The following is a 20031-nucleotide window of genomic DNA, read 5'->3' on the forward strand; positions in this document are numbered from 1 at the left end:
AAGCTGCTCCCCTGCTAGCTCCTAGGGATCAGCACTGAATCTGTATTTTACAGCCCAGCTCAGCTGATCAAAGCAAACTTCCAGCTTATGGAGCATCAGCACTGCCAGGCACTGCCACAAAAGGATGTTCTGCAGTAAAGGCATCTACCAGCCTGGTTTATTTTTGGGTTTATGCAGAAACTCTTTCTGCCTCAAAAATAAATCCATTTATCCCAGCTCAAGAGGCAGGGCAGAAGCTGAAGACGCAAACAGGGAGTTAACACGTCCCTTCCTCATCGTCAGCTGCAGGTGCCACCACATCCGGGGTGCAGCATCCCGGGTGCAGCCCTCCTCAGGGAGCTGAGCCAGGACATCACCACGCTGGAACGTTTCCTTAACAACTCCCTGGAAAAGCACTTACAGCACCAAAGCCCAATTACAGTGAGGAACAAGCAGGACAAGACCAGGGAAATTAAATTCAAAAAGAACTGATTTGTTTTCTTGTTTTGGATCAGCTGCATGTAGAAAAAGGACGATTTTGGAGTGCTGAGCCCAAAGCGTGTGACACAGCGACAAAAAGCAAAACAAAAATCTCATCAAAAGCAGCACACAATAGCTGCCACCCAGCAGCGGAACAGGCTGCAGCCGCTCGGCTCAGTAATTATGCAATCCAGTGGGATGTTCAGGCAAACATCTGCTCCATGGGAAAGGTGCAGCCTTATCTGAACACCGTGTTCCTGCTCCCTTCCACACGCTGGCCACAGGAGGATTGTGGAGTGGAAGAACACAGGCTCCCCGGCACGTCCCCCGCGGGCAGTGGGGGCAGGAAGGCGAGAGGCTCCCAAGGTCAGACACCCAGCAGCAGCGCTGGGAATGCTGGCCTCTTCCCACCTTCTGGCTTCTCTGTTTATTATATCCTGCAAGCCCAACCTGCCTACCAGCACTCACAACAAAGCTTGAGCAGGATTAGAGACAGCAAACATGGAGCAGGAAGTGTCACCTCTGCAGGACCGAGCCAGTTCTGTGCCTGTGATGACACTCAGGCACAGAGGTGCCGCACTGAAACCACGATGCCAATTTAGAGCAGGGCCATAAAAGGCTGAAGGACTTTGAAGCCACATTCCTCACAATCATCCAGAAGAGCCAGAGCAACATTCAGCTGCCCTTACCTTTGTTCAAGGGAAGGATAAGCTTCAAATCCCCTACTAGCAGGTTACAACCCACTGACTCTGCTCACTCCAGCATCTCCTGCCTGCCCAGAGCTGTGGTTTGGCAGCAAGAGGACACAGAACCTCCTGCTGCTTTTCTAGCTGTGTTGCAAAACCACTGGGGACATGAATGTAGCACATGACCCCAGGCAGCCCCTGGGACTCTATTCTGTGTGCTCAGAGAGAGTTTCCAGCTGCCACAAGGTCCCCGAGAGCCACTTCTCAAACCTAGGTCAGACAAGCACAAGGCAGTGAAGGAATTCTCTTCCCTCCTTCATTTTCCAAGCATCCCCCCTGCCTGCAGACTCCTGGTGAGAAGCAGGATCCAGGACCTTTAAAATGTCCTGCCTATGTGCAGGGAAGGAGGCTCACCTCCATCCTCCAATATGCTGCTTTCCCAATGCCACTAATAAAGAGGGAGAAGCTTGACCTGCCTAATCCGAGGTTACACCCTGCTTGCCACAGCCAGAACAGTTGTTCTGTCCCAAATACCCAGGGTTTCCATCGTGGCACAGCTCAGGGCTTTGGCTGCTTGGGGCTTAGTGTCAGCCCATAGCACCTCCCAGCCAGGTAGGGATTAGTGCTGCTGGAGCCTCTTCACCAGCCAAGCTCCTTTTGGAACTCGCTGGCTCTGTGAGGACACTTCAAGGCAGGTGCCAGGCAAAGGACAGGGAACTGCTAGCTGGAAAAAGGATATATTCACTGTGGTCAATCTCAAAATTTCTTATGCTGATAAATAGCACAGGATATTGTTACTGAGAGGACAAACCCCCTTTAACTAGAGCAGAACCTTTGACATTAGCTTGGCTCCCTTTCCAATATTCCTTCTCTGGGTATCCTGCAGAGGATCTCAGCCTGTCAGAGGGGAGGACTGGTAATGCAAAGGAATCATTCCAGCTGCCTGCAGGAGCAGCAGCACAGCAGACACCAAGAGAGTTGGATTGCAGGCTGCATGAGACAGTGACAAACTATTCCCCCGACTTTATCTCTCAGCCCTGTCTCCCTCCAGGAGGGATCAGCCAGATAATTCATAACTTCCACTATTTAAAAGTGTCTTCCTCACACAAGACTGGCCCCCTTGCTCACTCACCAGCAGGAATTATTCTAATCTAATTTAGCCTGAGAATGCAAGAATGCAACCCATGAAAGATATCCACCATTTTCTGACATTCTAAAAAAATATCTTGAAGTCCAGTTACTACAGTCAAAGAAGGCAGGGAAATCTATTTGAAGTTTCCCAACAATCACCTACCATAACACCAGGACACAGAGATGTCACCATAGTCAGCACAGCTTTAAATCCATGGGATCCCAGCATCCCAACGAACAGCAGTCTCCAAAGGGAAAACAGCTGTTCTGACTGCAGGCCACCCTTCACAAGACATCCCAAAGGTGCACCTGGATATTTACCTAGTGGGACATTTCCTGATTTACTCTGTAGCCAAAGCGGCTCGGCTAAATCCTGTAAGATTTAATTCCACTCTGGCTAACATCACCTGACAGAGATTTTCTGAGGGTGCTCAAGCACTGGAGACTTGAAAGGGGATTTCAGAGCAAGGTTACGTACAACATGCGTCACTGGACATAAAGTCCTTGTACCCAGCCTGATGAGAGCAGCCAACAAACTCCTTCTCTGAACACTTCCAGGTTGCCACAGGTGCTGCTGATAACACTGCAATGTGGAGCTTTGCATCCCAGTGCTGAGGACAAGGCCTGGGTGGGAAAGGAGGCAGGGACATCTCTAACTTCTACCTGTTTCAAAAACAGATGTCCAGGCAAAAGCATTAGGCTGCATTTCCTGTTTTCAGAGTGTGAGATTGTGATACATCCCTCAAAGAGCACATCCTCTGCACAAGTCAGACATGGTTTTCAAGTTGACCAGGTACCAAAGAAAACACATAGTTAAGAAAACATGCTTTAAAAAGCAGAGCAGTGACATATCCAGTCAGGGTTTGACTTGATAATCTTGCAGGTCTTTTCCAACCTTAATGGTTCCATGACCTACTTCTAAATAAACCTGAGTTTTTGCTGATGTAAAAAGGAGAAACCCAAGCTCTCCAGGCTGCAGATACAGCTAATTTGAGCTGGTTTCTTGGCTTCATTCAAAACTCACTCTTCCAACTCTACTGCTTCCTATCAGTGTGTCCTGCACCTGCCTGGCAGCACCTCACCACCCTTGCTGACTGTGCCTCTCCTGCACCACCCATCCAGATCCCGGAGCACAACAAAGTGGGGGCTGGCTCTTTAGGAGCAAATTCTGCTTAATCCATACCAGCTACTGCAAGTTCTTTCCTCCAGGTAGATCCAGATGGATCCTGGGCTGCATCGAAAGAATTGTGACCAGCAATTCCAGAGGTTGAGGAAGAGGATTCTGCCCCTCCACCCCAATGGTGTGAGGTCCCACCTCCAGAGCTGCCTCCAGGTCTGGGGTCCAACATCAACAAGATATGGAGCTGCTGGAGCAAGACCAGGAGGCCCTCTGCTCTGAAGCTGAGGGTGTTCACCTGAGCAAGGCTCCAGGGAGAGTTCAGAGCCCCTTGCAGGGCCTAAAGGTGCTCCAAGAGAGCCAGAGAGGAACTTTGGACAAGGGCTTAGAAGGACAGGACAAGGGGGAATGGCTTCCCACTGCCAGAGGGCAGGGTTAGATGGGACATTGGGAAGAAATTTTTGGCTGTGAGAGTGGTGAGGCCCTGGCACAGGATGTCCTCAGGAACTATGGCTATCCCAGCCCTGGCAATGTTCAAGCTCAGGTGGGATGGGGCTCGGAGCAACCTGGTCTAGTGGAAGGTGTCCCTGCCCATGGCAGTCAGTGGAACAGGATGAGCATTAAGGTCCCTTCCAACCCAAACTATTCTGTCATTCCATGATCCCTCCCCTCCCTGGACATGCCAACACCTTCTCTCTTCCTCAGACTGAGGGGGCTGGTAGCCAGGAGGGGTCCTGAGCCTCCAGCCTTCACCCCAACTGGGGCTCTGTGAGCCAACATTCCCCAGAGCCACAGCAGCTCTGCACAGACAGATCACTGTGCTGTCAGACTCAGGAATGATTTCCAGGGCAAAAGCTACTGACACAAGGTGTGGGGAGTTGGAGGTTAAGAATAAATTTTCATTATTGCTCATTACCATGTTGTTTTCTCACTGGCCTAGCTAAGGCCTTCTGCTCTCTGTGACTCAAGTGTTTGGGTCAGGTGCTCCTGCTCTGCTCTCACAAAGGCACCTGAACAGATGGAAGAAAACAAACCACAGCAGAAAAAGCTGCAAAGATGGAGTGTTCTGCCAAAAATCGTAACTCAAAGTTTCAGCAAGTCTCTCCTCTCCCTGGGATCCTGGCTGTAGCATGGTAGCCAGTGACTCAGCTAGGAGCCGAAAAGAAGATACCTAAAAACCAGTGACATTTCAAAAAATACTTCTAGAGCTCTTACTAGGAAATTCAAACAGGTGAGACACACAAAGAGGGCATGAAGAGACAGCCTGCTGCCCATGCTGGGCTACAGGGATGTCTCAGTTGCATTGCACCAGCGATCAGGGACACCCTCCTACAGTGCAGCCAGCCATGAGCTGAAGGACAGGCTGGTTCTGGGCACAGACCTGCAGCCTGCTCAAAGCTGGGGCAGAAAAGCAGCTTCTCCAGCTTGACCTGGAGGACTTGCACGTAAGAGGCTGAGCCAGGAACTTATTACTTCTATTTAACCAAGTGCAGCAATGCCCATTTATTTATTCATTTGGGAACCAGATCTCCAGACTCTGCACAGGTATATGCCCAAACAAAGATGCAAAAGAAGAAAGAACAAAATCCTAAGGAGCACTCAGGCTCCCAAGGTGCTGCTCAGGCAGAACTCAGGCTGTTGCTGAGCTTGTTCTCCTAAACTCCTGCAGGCCCCCAGGTGCTGAGGACCCTGCAGATTGCTTGTATTGCTTTCCCCAAAGCTGAGCACACACTTGTACCCAGCAGAGCCACAAACCCTTCTGGAAGCAGTACCAGTTTGGGCTGAGCTTGCAGAGGCCACAGGATGTGCTTCACCCTTGGTATTCCTGCACTTGCACAGGACAGAGGAGGGGTCAAGGTCTCTCTCAAGTGGTGGTTTCTAGGATGTGTCTGATAGATGACTTAACAGATGAAAGACAACAAGCTACCTTGGAGATGAACCCCAGCCAGCTGGGTCAGCCCTCTTCCCAGCTTTCCAGAGCCTCCAGATCTTGTGCTCTGGGTTTCAGAGCAGCTCTTCTCCAGTGAGGAGGCGGAGGAGGAAGGCATGCCTTAAACAGACAGAACTACAACTAAAGAATATTGACTGACTACAACTAAGAATATTCCTGTCCCACATAGGGTTGGCAAAACCCCTCTGCCCAAGTGGGATGAACCCAACCTTAACCAGGGAGGCAGAAAGCAAGTTTGGGCATCAAGCTTGAATTCCCAAGACACTGGCTTTGCAAAAACACAAGTGACCACCTCAGGAAGAGCCCAGGCTGGCTGCCTACACAGCTTATAAATGTGCACTGAAATCACTTTGTAAACTCCAGATGCAACTGGGAACAACTCCTGGTCTCCAAGGTTCTCAAACAGAGCCCTGAACAACTTGTGCCCTTCTCAGGGCTTTACTCAGCATCTGCCCAACACAAGTTAAAACTTGGGATGTCATATGAATCATAGAATCATTAAGGCTGGAAAAGACCTCCAACATCATCAGGTCCAGCCTCTGACTGAAGCTCATCATGCCCACTAAACCATACAGCCAAGTGCCATTATTACTTGTTTTTTGAACACTTCCAGGGATATCATCACCACCACAGTCCTGGGTAGACTGTCAAGGCCTGACCACTCTCTCAGTGAGGAAATTTTCCCAGTGTCCAACTTGAACCTCCCCTAGGCCACCTTGAGGCCGTTTCCTCTCCTCCTGCCTCTGTTCTCTGGCAGCACAGCCTGACCCCACCCCAGCTGCCCCCTCCTGTCAGGGAGTTGTGCAGAGCCAGAAGGTTCATCCTGAGCCTCCTTTTCTCCAGGCTGAGCCCCTCCAGCTCCCCCAGTTGCTCCTGGTGCTCCAGACCCTTCCCCATTTCCATTCCATTCTCTGGACATGCTCCAGCCTCTCAATGTCCTTCTTGTTGTGAGGGGCCTAAAACTGACCCCAGGATTCGAGGCAGAGCCTCAGCAGTGCTCAGCACAGGGGAACAGTCACTGCCTTGGTCCTGCTCAACACACAACTCAAGCCAGCAGCATGGAGTGAACTTCAGCTTAACATTTCTGAACTACACAGAAGAATCTCAGGAGTTCTTCAGCACTGTTTGCTAAGACTTCAATAAAACAAGAAATAATTCATTCCCCTGAACCAGAACACTGCAAGTTTGGATCAACCAAACACACACTATCACTGACCTGCAAAAGAGAGGGGGAACGGCACAATCTGCTCCTCTTGTTTGGAAATAAACACAAGCCACGGCCAGGCACATTGACATCAAATATTCCCTCTGAAAAGCATCCCCAGGAGGACAACCCAGCTGTGTGCTCAGGCTCCTCTTCCCAACCATCAGCTTTCCGGTTTATGGTGGTGGTTGTGGGGAGGCAGGAACAGTCAGAGGTGTGTGGTGACTCTGGCCAACGCTTACATAGCAGTTCTCAGTGGGGAATAAAGGATTCTTCAGGCTGACACGGACAGTCTCATGGCTTAAGGTCTACATTTCCTGGCTCCCAACCCCGTAGCCTCCTTCCAGAGCAGATGGCTTCAGCCTCCAGCTCTGTCCCACCAAGCCGTGGGGCTCCCCAGCGGCAGTGAGGAAGCCGAGCAGCTCTGAGCTCCTGTCACAAAGCACAGCAGAAGGGCAGCTGAGAGGCTCAGAGCAGCAGGGAGGGAAGGCTGTCCATGGGAACAGGAGAAGGCAGCTGAGATGAAGCAGAGCCGTCCTGCAGGTACCGCAGCCCCTTTTCAGGATGGGCCTGACCAAGCTCTACAGTTTTGGATGGGCTTCAGTCTTGGCTTTCTCTTCACCAAAATGGGTGCATAGGTTTTGCCTGCACTTAAAGGCGAGTCATAAGGCAAAGGAGGTTTGGAGGCTGTTCTCCTGTCATGTCAAAAGCAGGAGCTCTAATAGAAAACATGAAGTACTAGGCAGCACTTACTACTTCTGCCTGCAACACACTCATTTTTCCTTTAGATGAGCAGCTGCCATTCAGACACATCTTATCCCTCCCTCCCACAGGCCTAGAATTAAGTCAGTTTTCACCCCACCTCACCCTTACAGATTAAGCTTTTAACCCACTTCACAGCAAAACTCCGCATTTAAATTTAATTTCTTCAGCTGCTGTAAAAACCCACCTTGTTTCTCTAGGTCACAGTTTGCTCTTCATGCTGGGCACTTCCAACCTCCTTTCGCTCCCAGTTTTCAGTTTAGAAAATATTAAAAATAAATCCAATCTTTGTGTTTTAAAACCTGGGAGTTCAGGGAGCTACAGTACGTCTCTGAGATTGTTACAAAACCTTAAATCCCATCCCCTGTGGAAGCGCATTGCCATCCTATCCATGCAAAACCAGAGTCTGCACATATTAAACCAAGTTCCTCCCAAATTGCCATGTTTCTCATTTTCTTTAATAAGCATTTTCTGGCATTATCAGTCCAGAAGCCACTTAGTCAAAGGAGTGTCCCAGATAGTTAATCCACCAGTGACTCCTGCCCAATACTGAAACGAAAACAAAACATCCAACCTTCTGAGACTACAGAGGAGAAAGACAGTCAGCAGTTCTCTACCATCAAAATTAATTTAAGCATAAAGAGATGCTGGGTTGAGAAGAAGTATCTTGGAATTAAAAAAATACATATGCATATCAATCAGTATGAGGCTGCAGCCTCCCCTTGAGTTCTGAAGGCACTTTGGGCACCATGAGATCAGAAGGATCCAAAGCTGTTGAGAGTGCCCAAATGAGGGACACGGAGCTGGGGAAGGCTCTGAGGAGCGGCTGAGGGCACTTGGCTCGTTCAGCTGGAGCACAGGAGACTGAGGGGAGGCTCCTCGGGGGCTGCAGCTCCTCCCCAGGGGAGGCAGAGGGGCAGGGGCTGAGCTCTGCTCTGGGACAGGGACAGGAGGCCAGGAAGGGCTGGAGCTGTGCCAGGGCTTGGCATGGAGCTCAGGGAAAGGTTCTTGGCCCCGAGGGTGCTGGCACTGCCCAGGCTGCCCAGGGAATGGTCCCGGCCCCAAGGCTGCCAGAGCTGCAGGAGCGTTTGGACAGCGCTGCCAGGGGTGCTCAGGGTGGGCTTGTTGGGGTGGCTGGGCAGGGACAGGGGCTGGGCTGAGCATCCCTGAGGGTCCCTTCCAGCTCAGGATATTCCAAGAATCTGTGAAAAGCTACAAAATGCAACACAATAGCCACCTCCTGAAAAACTTCACTGTCTTGTAATGTAAGTCAGAATTACAGGGAGAAAAAACATTCCATTAAGCAAAGGCAATTGTTAACCTTCCAGATTTCAGCTCTAATCACTGAACAAATAGTCCTCACCAACCACAAAAACCATCCCATAACATGTGCTATTTAAACTCCCAAATAATCCCCACCTGTTAAACAAGAGTGAAACCCAAGGCCTTATTTCTGAATTCCACCTCAGCAAGTGTCTGTAACTGAGCATGCCATTAACAGTGACAAGCACAGCTTTGAGACTTCATTTTCTGCTCTCTCTCTTCCAGCTTTGAAGTCAGGGACTATTTTACATCTCTACAGTTTGCATTTCTGCCAGCAAATGCTCTGCATTTTGTACACTGCCCCCGTCAACACACAGCCAGCCAGATGGAGAGAGCGGCACCCAACACGTACAGAGAGGAGGAAAACTGTCACTTTTTAGATGACACCCAGTTAAAAGTGACATTTAAAGAGAAGACAAATGGTTTCAGGTATTACATCTGCCCTCTCGGCTGCATGTGGGACTGAGCACACCACCCCTTCATCCTGGCACAGGGATGCAGAATCAGCTACACTGACAGAACCTGACAGAATCAAGAACACAGAGAGGCAACCAAGTTCCACATCAGCATCCAAGTGGAGTGACTGTGACTGCTGAAGTGCCATCAGCACATTCAGGGAAGGAGCACTCAGCCAGAGGAGGATTTTAGCCAGCTCCCTCCCTTTGAAAAATGCAATAATGGACAATTTTATACTGAAAAATCCACAAAATCTGGTCCATCAGATGTGCAGAGTAACTACAGAAAGAAAAACTACTGCAGCATCTTTGTCCTCAGCTGCTGCATCCTGCTCAAAGCAGAGGCTTTGGCAATATTTCCTTGTGTCTTGGCCCAGGTCACAGAATGTGCCAAACATGACAAGGCAGCACAAAGACAAGCAGATCTTCCCTGGTATTTTAGAGCAACAAAGTCCATCACTTTTGTCTTGCAGAGGACTCTTCCCTCTCCCCCCATCAGCCACACAGTAAATGCCATCAGTGTCACAAAGCCAGGGTGAGCTCCAGTTCGCAGCCCTACACTGGGAAGAGAGCTGCACATCCTAGAGACCCAAGCAGTGGCCACGGCAGGCTCCAGCTCATCACCTTCACTTTACTTTGTACAATGCACACGTGTGTTTCTAGGACTTATACCAAGGCTGAAGGATTTTCTTAAATCCCTCCGTTTTTCAGGACCTCAAGTAAAATCAATAGACACCAGAGATAACAACTGACTTCAGCTGGGCTGTCCCCTCTGTGGGATCCACTGTGGAAAAAGTGGTAACAAAACCAAGCAGGTTCCAAGGGCAGAAACCAGCTATGTCCCACCTCAGCTGTTGAGACTCCCAAAATTTTATCAACTGTGCTGGACAAAGCAGGATACACCACTGCTAGTAGCTGAGCCTGAACTCTGCCAGAGTTCCCAAGTGTTTGGACAATGCTCTCAGGCACTCAGTGGGATTCTTGGGGTTCACCAGTGCAGGGCCACGAGCTGGACTCAGTGATCCCCATGGGTGCCTTCCAACCCAGGACATTCTATGACTCTGGTTTCCAGCACCGCAGTCTGCTGGGAGCCTCAGAGGACTTAGGAGATGAGGCTTGAGCTTTGAAAGGACTTCACGAAACCTCTCAAAACTTGCCAATTACATAAAAATACTCAAGTGCTCTGAACCCTTTGTGAGTTGTATCAACACACCAACCCAAACTTCTCCCACTCAAGTTGCTCAAATTGGTGCCAAGTGGCCTGAATCACCTGAGCTCAGACAGCCTTGAATGAGATAAAAATCCATACACAGCTGTTCTGAGCCAACTCCATCACTGGAGGGCTGACAGGACCAGCAATGAACAACACCTGAAGCAATGCTGTGACTGTACTGCTGCCCAACTACAACTGGTGAAAAGCCAGGTAAATTCCTAGAGCTCAGGAGGATGCATGTCCTTAAACAGAATGACAGTTCCATCCACACATCAGGAATTCCACCCCAAAAAATAATTTAAATAATTGAATTAAATCACCTTGAAGTCATTAATCTCATGCACAGCAATAACACTGTTTCACTGTACTGTTGGAGAGCTATATTTGATTATTTTGTTAGGTAATAAACAGGTAGAAAAGCCTCCCAAGGCCACAGGATGCTCCACAGCTCGACAGCAGCAGGACAAAGGTGGTCCCCCCTCATCATCACCCTGCAGCACATGTGGCCGGGATATTCTCCCATCCCACAGGAAGAGGAGGAGGGAGAGCAGATTAAGGTGACCTATATTACTCCTGCTTTAAATATAGAGGAGAATTGCTTTTATTCTACCTACTTCATTCCTCCATGGCCTTCCTGTCCCACATAGGGTTGGCAAGACCTCTCTGCCCAGGTGGCATAAACCCAACCTTAACCAGGGAGGCAGAAAGCAAGTTTGGGCATCAAGCTTGAATTCCCAACACACTGACTTCACAAACAATACTCTTCCAATGGACATGACACACGTTTCTGTGTCAGTCTTCAACTCCATCAGGTGGTACCTCACCAGTCCCAGTGGTTGTCTCAGACACTGGAAATCTGGACCTTCACTTACTTGGGGTGACAGAATATAAAGCAGCAACTGAGAACTGCAAACGCCAAGGGAAAGAAAAATCTAACCAGCAATTTAAACAACATCTTGTCAGGCAGCAAATGAGCAGGCAAAACAGTCTTGACTAATTCTACTCTTGCAGAAGCACAACATGGTCACCAGCACAGTCTGACACATCCGAGGCACTCATTTTGAAGGGCAGCATCCTGATGTGCCCAAAGTTTGGATCACACTAAGGACAGGCTTCTAACACCAGCCCTGCTAAATGACTGTGAACTCAGGTCCCTGGTCCCAAAAGCAGCAGAACACTTCTCCTATGGAAAAAAACATGAAACAGCTGGGGAATTACTCTGATTTACTAAATTCAGTGAAGGAGTAGAGACCCAACTGGCTCCCAGCCCAGCACTCTCTTCCTCTGGTGAGCTGCATTTTCTTCAGGAGATGGCTGAGGTTAAAGCGCTACCAGATCTTCTGGAAAAGAAATTAGGAGGTGTTTGCCACGATACAGGAATGCAGACAACTTGAATGTGAAGAGTCAGCAGTCTGACAGAGCTTTGTCCGAAAAAGCATTACTGAGTTTAACTGAAGAGTTAACAGCTGCTGTGCCTAAACAGGCCCTCAGAGCATGGAACTCATTTTGCAGGAGCCACCAACACCCATGCAAGAGCCCCCACAGGAGAGCAGAAGCAGGAAAGCTTTAACAGTGGCAGCCAGAGAACACGGCAGAAGCTGAATCAAGCCTCATTCCCCTGCGTGGCTGGGAGAGGTGAACACTATGCAGTAAAGTGAAAAGCAGGGTTTGAGCTCGGGGGAGTCTGACCAGTCTGACTGAGCTCCCCACCAGCCACAGCGCCAGTGGCACCGTCCCAGCAGCGCTGCGGCGTTTTAATGACCACAAAAAAGGCAAAGCTGCCCTTGTCTTGTAATCCATTAATTCCTCCCAGTTCAGGAGACTGAGCTGTTTCACCCAGAACAAAGACAGGAGCTGCTGCCTGTGCTGTTCCCATGCTCAGCTAATCTCCAGGCCCTTTCAGTCATGGACGTGGATCTGCCTGGGCTAGTCTTGTGACAAACCCTGGGCCATGACCTGGTTCCCTCTCCTGAATCAAGGAGTGCCTTGGGCAGCAGGAGCAGCTACAGTTGTGCTCCTGGAATGTGGGCCCTAGCCTTCCAAACACTCCTCAAGCAACAGGCAGGTTTTCAACGATGAAGGCAAACAGCTGGTTTACAACTTCTCTTTTCTCCCAGGAAGTCTTCCCCACCCTCTCTAGTAGCAATTTCTGCAAAGAGAACATGTAGGTTCTGCTGATTACAAAGGAGATGAGGACTGGGCCGCCTTGATGAGTCTGCATAGCATTTACACTGAATGCAAACTGCACAAGCAGTGGTTGCACACAGCGAAGTTTGTTTCCCGCAACTCCAGATCCAAAGTTATCCGGAGGGACAGCACTTCTCATAGACATCTGCCAGAGGTGCAACTGTAAAGGCCATGCCAGCTCCATGCTATAAAAGAACACAGCTCTTCTACACATGTGGATTATTCCAGCCTGCTTCTGTATTACAGTAAATATTGAAGAGAAACCTTCACATCACACACCGACTCCTTAGCTGTACACATTTGTGGTTTTTTCGATAGAATTAGAAAAGAGCAGTATGCTTGCTGCAGCTGAAAGCTTGCAGCTTTCAGTGAAAGCTGGAAGAGAGGCAAAGGGACTTGCAGCCTCTCCCCAGAGCTGAGAGATAAAAACATGTCATGGTAAGTGGTGACCAGCAGCATGGGCAGGGCTGGGAACACTGGGGCAACCCAGTACATTGCCAGCTTCAGATTTCCTCCACACCACAACACGTCCTCTGACTCAGCCTGGTAATTCACCACAAGCCAGTGCCAAAACCCACATGTAAGCTGGGGAAGCCACAAGAACACACCATGGAAGACGATGACACTTAATTAGGGGTTGACAGCATTTTCTGCTAAATATGTGGGTGAGGAGACAAAGACTAGCTGCTCTAATCACTTTAAGCTTTTTAATTACAAAAAATGCTTTCCAGAAAGTCTGGAGGTTAACCCAGCTGTTGGCATCACTGAAAAGGTCAAACAAACAAGTGCCAGGCTGCTTAGGAAGTGAGTATTTCAAAGACCTACCTAAGAAGGAAAAGCCCCAACATCACTGTATGATCACTGGCTGGTACAGGGCTCTTGGAGAAGCCAGGCTCCTGTCCACAGACTCAGTCTGCCAGTTCTCCCCAGGAGGGAGAGAGCCTGGGAGAGACAGCAGCTCCTTTCCATTTGGCACATGCTCCCCAGGCAGGCAGGTGAGCAATGCTGGGCTCTGCTGAGGTTTGCTGACAGGGATCAAGGCCAAGCCCACCTCACACAGGCCACAAGTTCGGTTTTTTACACGATTCCGCTTTCTTCTCGTGCTTTTGTTTCATTTCAGCATTGAACAGTCTTTGGCTCCCAGGCCTTTGCAGTGCTTTGATTTCCTCTCTGCTGTGCTCATGTCTTCCTGTCTGTGAGTGCATTCCCGTGGCAGAACAGCCAGCAGCAGGGGCTCAGCATGGTGTGTGTCCTCACCCCAGCATTCAAGGAAAACACAAGTGGCTGCACAGGCACCCTCAGCCAGCAGCAAACATCCAGACCATGCTTGGTCAGGAATTCTGCTTTGCCAAAGACTTACAGAACACAACAGTACTTTTCTCCTTTGAGTTCTTGCACTCACCATGGATTTAGAAATGGTGAAATACCACAGAGGTGTGTCTATCTATCTAACAGTAACTAGTTACAGGGAATCCACACCAAACAACTAGGGCTTTGCACCTGCACAATGCTTCTGCCTGGTCCCACAGACACGATCAGACAATCAGTTTGATGTTGTTGATTATGTTGTTGGGCACATTCATGAGGTGACCCAGCTTGTAGACCTGGGAGATTTGTGAAGGATAGCAACACTGTCACTGGGTTATTAAACAAATCAAAGGAGACTATCAGAAATCTTGGTTAGAGACTTGGAAAGGCTGAATGGGAAAGGAAATACCCCACCTTGCCATCTGCTGTTCTGCTGCTATTTATGAGCTTCAAGACCAATCTGGATGGGGCTTCAAGTACCCTGGTGTACTGGAAGGTATTCCTGCCCATAGCAAGGAGTTGGAATGAGATGGTCCCTTCCCACCCAAACTATGCTTTCATTCTATGATTCAAACATTCTGAGTCACTTCTCTCTCAACATAAGCATCTTGGAGAAAAGGAGGTGCCAAGGCCTCTGTGTTAAACTAGAGAGCGCGTCCCAAAACTGGCAGCCTACTCCAATACCTGCTGCTCCCACTGTCTTCCTTGGGATCCAGGGAAGATCTGTGAGAGTGCATCCATGGGATCAGACCATCTGGGGAGGGCAGGACCTGCTTTGGCTCCCACTTTCCTGCAGCCAGGATGCAAGAAGGAGCATCTCGTGCTAGCAGTGCTGCAAGGCTGAATTATGGTATAAGCAGATTTTTATATGGTTTCAAGAAGTTTAGCTGTCATGAGGAAGTTCTTAAGCCCTTACTTTTTAAAAGCATCAGCTATACTTTTAGTGAATGAAAAGTTTCATGAGTTGGGTTCACTTCAGTCAGTAAAAAATGCTATTAAAATGCTACCTTAAAATATTGCACTAGAACATTAAAAAATTGAAAGTGTTTCTTCATCCATGCTGTGGATAGGAGCACTGAGCATTCAATTCCACCTAAACAAAGCCAACCCTCCTTGCACTGGGATTAGCAAATATTTCCCTCTCCCACTCTGCTTCTGACATTCCCCAGTACAGTGCAAAAGGTGCAGTGATTTCTGCTTTTTGAGTCACAGGTTAATGATCCCCACATAACAGCTGCAGATCCCACATGCACAGATGAACAGATCTCATACCAGTAGGTCCCAGCAAGCACAAGGTATCATATCCATGTTGGGAGTGAGGAACCTGCCAGCCTTCTAGAGATTAATTATGGTACATGGGAATAAACTGGGCATCCCAAAAGGATGCATGGGAATAATCAAACACTGACAAAACGGAAGCAGCAAGTGATGAGAAGAGCTCTCAAGTCTTTATCAGGGTATCACACAGCCATGGCAGGACTATTTCTAAAGTCAACTGGTGCTAACTGAAAGATGTGTCCATGAAGGAAGAGAGTACTGGAATTTCTGCTGCTGCCTTTCAGTCTGTAACCACCTTATATGGGAAGACCGTATTTCTTAAGATTGTGCATCTGGCAAGAGCCCATAATGGTCATGTCAGTGAATCACTTCAGTAATAGTTCCAAAATTATATACTGTTCATACGGAATCCACTCAGGTCATTCCCTGAGGAGCTCTTCCAGAGAGGCCCATGTGCCTCCCAAGTGGGACGAGGCAGTGGCAGCTCTGCCAGCCTTGGCCCCAGCAGTTGTGGAATGTGCTGTTATATACAGGTCAATGCCAAGTGCTGGTTAATGAAAATGAGACTAATCATTCCCTGTCCTGTGTGTTCTTGGAAACTCGTTCTCCAGCCGCCCTGACACCGATACAGGCAGGCTCAGCATCCTTAGGGCAGTGCCCACATCTGCCTGCTGTGCACACTGCCCTTCCCAGCTCCCAGGCTCCACCATCCCAGCTTCCCCACGTGCTTCCAGCCGATTCATATCTTAAAGAACAATTAATTTGCCAGAGCAGCCTGAATTCTATTTTCATTGCCTTCCTCCTTCCCTGCAGCTGAGCTGTGACTTATTGACTGTGAAGTGACTGCAGGGTCTTTAAGAGTTCAAGGCACAGGGTGTTTTTCTGCCTGTTCCTGCCTGGCTGACTCCCTCTGTAATCATTCTCGCCAGCACCATTTCACGCCACAGAGGCATGTGACATCCAACTAAGCTGTGAACCATAATCATGCTGGGGACGATGTTTACATTTGATTTTTCCTCAAGCTGATAAGCTCTTTTCAATTTCCCCTCTCCATCGAGTTGGTATGAATTGAACTGCTTATGCCCCACAGGGTGGAATTCTTCTCTTATCTCTAATCTGCTCACTGAAAAAATTGCTTCCAGCAACCCTTCAAAAGTCACTTCAAAGTTATCACTGCTAAGAGGGAAGAGCTGCAATCCTGTTCCCAGGCTGTTGCAATCAACGCTCTCCAGTGCTTTTTGGAGACAGCCACACAGGTGCCACCAGCACACAGCACACCTGGCTCTCCCCTGGCTGGGGCTGGGATCTTCACTGTGCTCCTTCAGCCAGAGGTGCAGCAAGACAGTTGTCCAACACAAGTGTGAATCCTTGTTAAATCATTTCAGTTCCCTAAAGCATTAGAATCCAACTTGAAGGACACATTGGAGACTTCTGCTCCAGCTCTGGACCGTAAGTGATGGGCAGACTGAAGCCTGTGTAACAGGAGACCTGACCAATGGAAATAAACCCAACTTCAAGTCAACTCTACTTTCCCATTAGACTGAGAATTCCCACTTTAGAAAGGAGATGGTGAAGGCCAGTTCTGCTGTGCAACACTTGGACAGTGCCAGTTCTTTTGTAGTAACAGCTCTCCCATAACCCAACCACCCTTGAACAAAAAAGTTTCCAGACTCTGTGTCTCCAGACTGCACCTGGCAAGAGGAATAGTGATGCTTACCCAACCATCCCTGGGATCAGGGCACCCATCCTAAACAAGCCCAGTACTCACCTGTCACCCCACAGCACCACACCTCTCCACACCACCTCAGCTCTTGCCCACAGCTCACCAGAACCCTGGAGCAGCCCCTCACACTCCCTGGAGTCCCTCCCCAGGGTGTGAGAGTACAGGTTCAGGGAGAAGGCACAGCAAGCATCTGCATCCATTAGATTTTGAAACTCCCTTTCAACTAGCTGGTCACAAGACTTTTTAAAACTTTGAAGCCAAGGTCTCAGGAATTAACAAATTGGGCCTATGTGTTCATGAATGAGCCCTACTGCTGGCAATAAGTGAGGTTTTGTCCCTCAAAGCATGAGATTTCCAAAAGTTCCCTTCAGAACACTTTGTACCTTAAGTCAACCTACTGCCAAGGCCTCCCCGACTTCCAGCCCTTCTCCAGGCAGTTTTACTCCTGTACCAGACTAACTGGTAATTTTTCTGTGATTTCTGAGGGCTTGGGCGAGGTCTTTGCTGGCCTGACCCACAGTCTGGATTAACCCTGCCATGTTGTTCAGGCAGAGCACAGCACCCAGATGCCTCCTCTCCAGCCAGGAACCAGGCAGCAGGTTTCAGCCACGCTGGTGACCCTTCATCAACAGCACATGCAGAGCAGTGAGCACAGGGGGAGCAGCACAAAGCACCCGTGTAGGTGGGTCATGGGCACTTCAACACCTCCACACAGCAGCACTGCATCAGCGTTATGGGGATCTGCCCTCCAGTTCAGACCATGGAGCACAGGACAAGCCCAGACCCACAGCACAGCCTACCCTGAGTGGGTGCAGCTGTGCTTTCCCACAGCACACCAAAGGCCACCTCCATCCCCCAGGGTTTGCTCTTCCCTAGAAAAAACTCATTTGCTGTTGTGCACGTTGTCCCCAGCCCCCCAGGAGCTCCAGCTGCAAGAGCAGCTGAGGCCAAGTGACACAATTTGGACGCTACCCAAGTGAGGAGTAAGCAACTTGACTTGAGAAATCAAAGCACTGGTGAGATTACTGGCTCTGTTTCATCTTTTTTACTATCAGCGAAGAGGCAAGACAGCCTACAGGTTCATAAATTCAGATTTACTTGCTCATTAAAGAAGATAAATACACTCTCCCTGCTTAAACCTTTCCTGAGCAACAGTCTCCATAAACACTTTGCCTAGTCCTGAGCAACAACCCCCTGTCCTCCCCAAAAACCAGATATATGACAAAGAAATCAGAAGGACAAATGATATTTTAATTGTTCATTGGTGTCCCTCCCCATGCAGAAGGGTGGAACAAGATGGGCTTTAAGGTCCCTTCCAGACCAAACTGTTCTGTGACTGATCAGCAAGAGGTTCTCTCTCACTCCTTTGGCATCACCTGCCACCCCTGCCCATGCTGGAGAACACTCCCAAAAAGAGGTCCAAGGGTGTGTGGGAGCACAGCAAGCAGCATTGAGAAGGCAGGCTGCAGGCTGCCAGCCCCTGCATTTCTTTGCAGCACCGAGGAACCACAGCAGGACGGGTGGGGACAGCTTCCCCCAGCCCAAACCTTGGCACCTTACCCAAAGTTACACACTACACCCACAGCCCCAGCAGGGCAGATGACATCTGCGACAGGAGCATGGCTTCCACTGTAATTAGCTCAGGTTCTCAGAAGATCTAATGATGCTCATTTAAAGGCCTGACGCCACGGAGATCGCTGTCATCGCACAGCCAAACCCTCTGAGCACCCCGGACTCCGGCAGGTGCCCGGAGCTCTGAGTCGGGCCTGCGCAGGAACGTGTCAGCCCGGCAGCAGAAGCAGGGCTGAACATCACGAGCACGGCTCAGCCAGCAATCCTGAGGCTGCTAATGAACTAGAAATAATTAGGCAGTGGTGGAGGCGGGGGTAGGTGCCAGGCACAGCCCCACGGATCCATCCTGCCACTTAGGAACCCCAAACCTTCTGCTAATGCCGCTGCTGGGCTCGGCTGGCTCTGGGTCCTGACAAACGGGCCCCCTCCGGCAGGAGGGACCCCGGCCGGCGACAAAGCCCCCCGCCCCGCTGCCAGGGTCTGCCTGGCCCCCCCGACCCCGTGATCTCCGGGTAGCAACCCCCGAGAGGGGACGGGACGGCCCCGCCACGGCCTTCCAAGGCCCAGCCGGGGCCGGTTCCGGGGCTGGGAGTAGTGCCGGAGGTGGGCGGCCTGTGCCTCGCACGGTGGTCCGGGAGTCTCCGCTGCCCCTCGCAGCTCCGAGACTCCCGAGGACAGAGCCGGGGCAGCCCCGTCCCGGTGTCCCCCGGTGTCCCTGCCGGGGGCGGAACCATCCCGGGCCCGGGGGAGAAGGGAAGCAGCAGTTGGACGGGACCACGCGGTGTCGGGGGGGGGGGGGGGCACCCCGGGGGGGGGGGGCTCCGAACCACTTCGAGCGCCCCGCGGGGGGGCCCGGCCGGGGTTACGGCTGGGCCGAACCACTGCGAGCCGGCGGGACACGGGGACACGCCGGGGCGCGGCCGGGTGGGGGACAGACAGGGGCGGCCCCCGGTGCTCGCGGCGCGTTACCTCCTGACGCGTCCGGTCCCCCCACGCCGGCCTCCGGACTGATGGCACCGGCACCCGCCGCGGCCGAGCCCTCCGCTTCCTCAGGCACCTCCAGTTCCATGGCGGCCGCGGGCAGGCGCAGCCCCGGGGCAAGACAGGCCCCGGACAGGCCAGCGCCCGCCGCCGCGCTCCTCCCGGGTACCGGCCGCGGCGCGGGGGACCCTGGGAGCGCCGCGGACCATAGAACGCGGGTGGCGCCGCGGCCAGACACGCCCCGAACAGTGCCGGAAGCACAGCGGGGCTTTTCCGCCGGAGTTAATTGCGATGCGGCGGAGGGCTGTCGCGATAACCGGCGGGCTGTGGCATTCGACGGGGGCGGGGAGGGACAAGGGAGGCCGCAGCAACTCCCGCCGATCCCTCACGGTGCGGCGGCCGCGGCACCTCCGGTGGAGGGGGAAACACCACAGGGTCGGGGGGCGGGGCCTACGGTCACCATGGCACCGGGGCAGGGCTCCGCGGGGGGCGGGGCCTGCCTGCCAGTTGCTATGGCAGTGGAGGCGGGGCTCTCGGGGGCGGGGTGTCTGCCGGTCGCCATGGCACCGGGGGGCGTGACCTGTGGGTGCCCATGATAGCGGGGGCGTGGCTCCGGCAGAGGGGTGGGGCTTCGTCGGGGGCGTGGCTCCGGCAGAGGGGTGGGGCTTCGTTGGGGGCGTG

The 20031-nt window shown here is 51.2% G+C and overlaps 1 protein-coding gene across 10 annotated transcripts in view; it reads right to left on the reverse strand.

The window, feature by feature from the left end:
• PIP5K1C (phosphatidylinositol-4-phosphate 5-kinase type 1 gamma) overlaps positions 1–19748 on the reverse strand; it is a 52474-nt gene extending 32726 nt beyond the window's left edge. For 7 of the 10 annotated variants that reach the window (XR_005954927.1, XM_041465315.1, XM_041465314.1 and 4 more), the window contains exon 1: positions 19339–19748. Coding sequence is in view for 9 of the 10 variants with exons in the window: in XM_041465315.1 (XP_041321249.1) it covers positions 19339–19438 (100 nt within the window). In the remaining variant the exon portion in view is untranslated. The remainder of the gene's footprint in view (positions 1–19338) is intronic. The other 3 variants (XM_041465316.1, XM_041465320.1, XM_041465321.1) reach the window with 2 other exon arrangements.
• Between the last annotated feature and the right edge of the window lie 283 nt (positions 19749–20031).

This window comes from Pyrgilauda ruficollis, unplaced genomic scaffold (assembly GCF_017590135.1).
Source record: "Pyrgilauda ruficollis isolate IOZ18807 unplaced genomic scaffold, ASM1759013v1 scaffold188, whole genome shotgun sequence".
In the NCBI taxonomy this organism is placed as follows: Eukaryota; Metazoa; Chordata; class Aves; order Passeriformes; family Passeridae; genus Pyrgilauda; species Pyrgilauda ruficollis.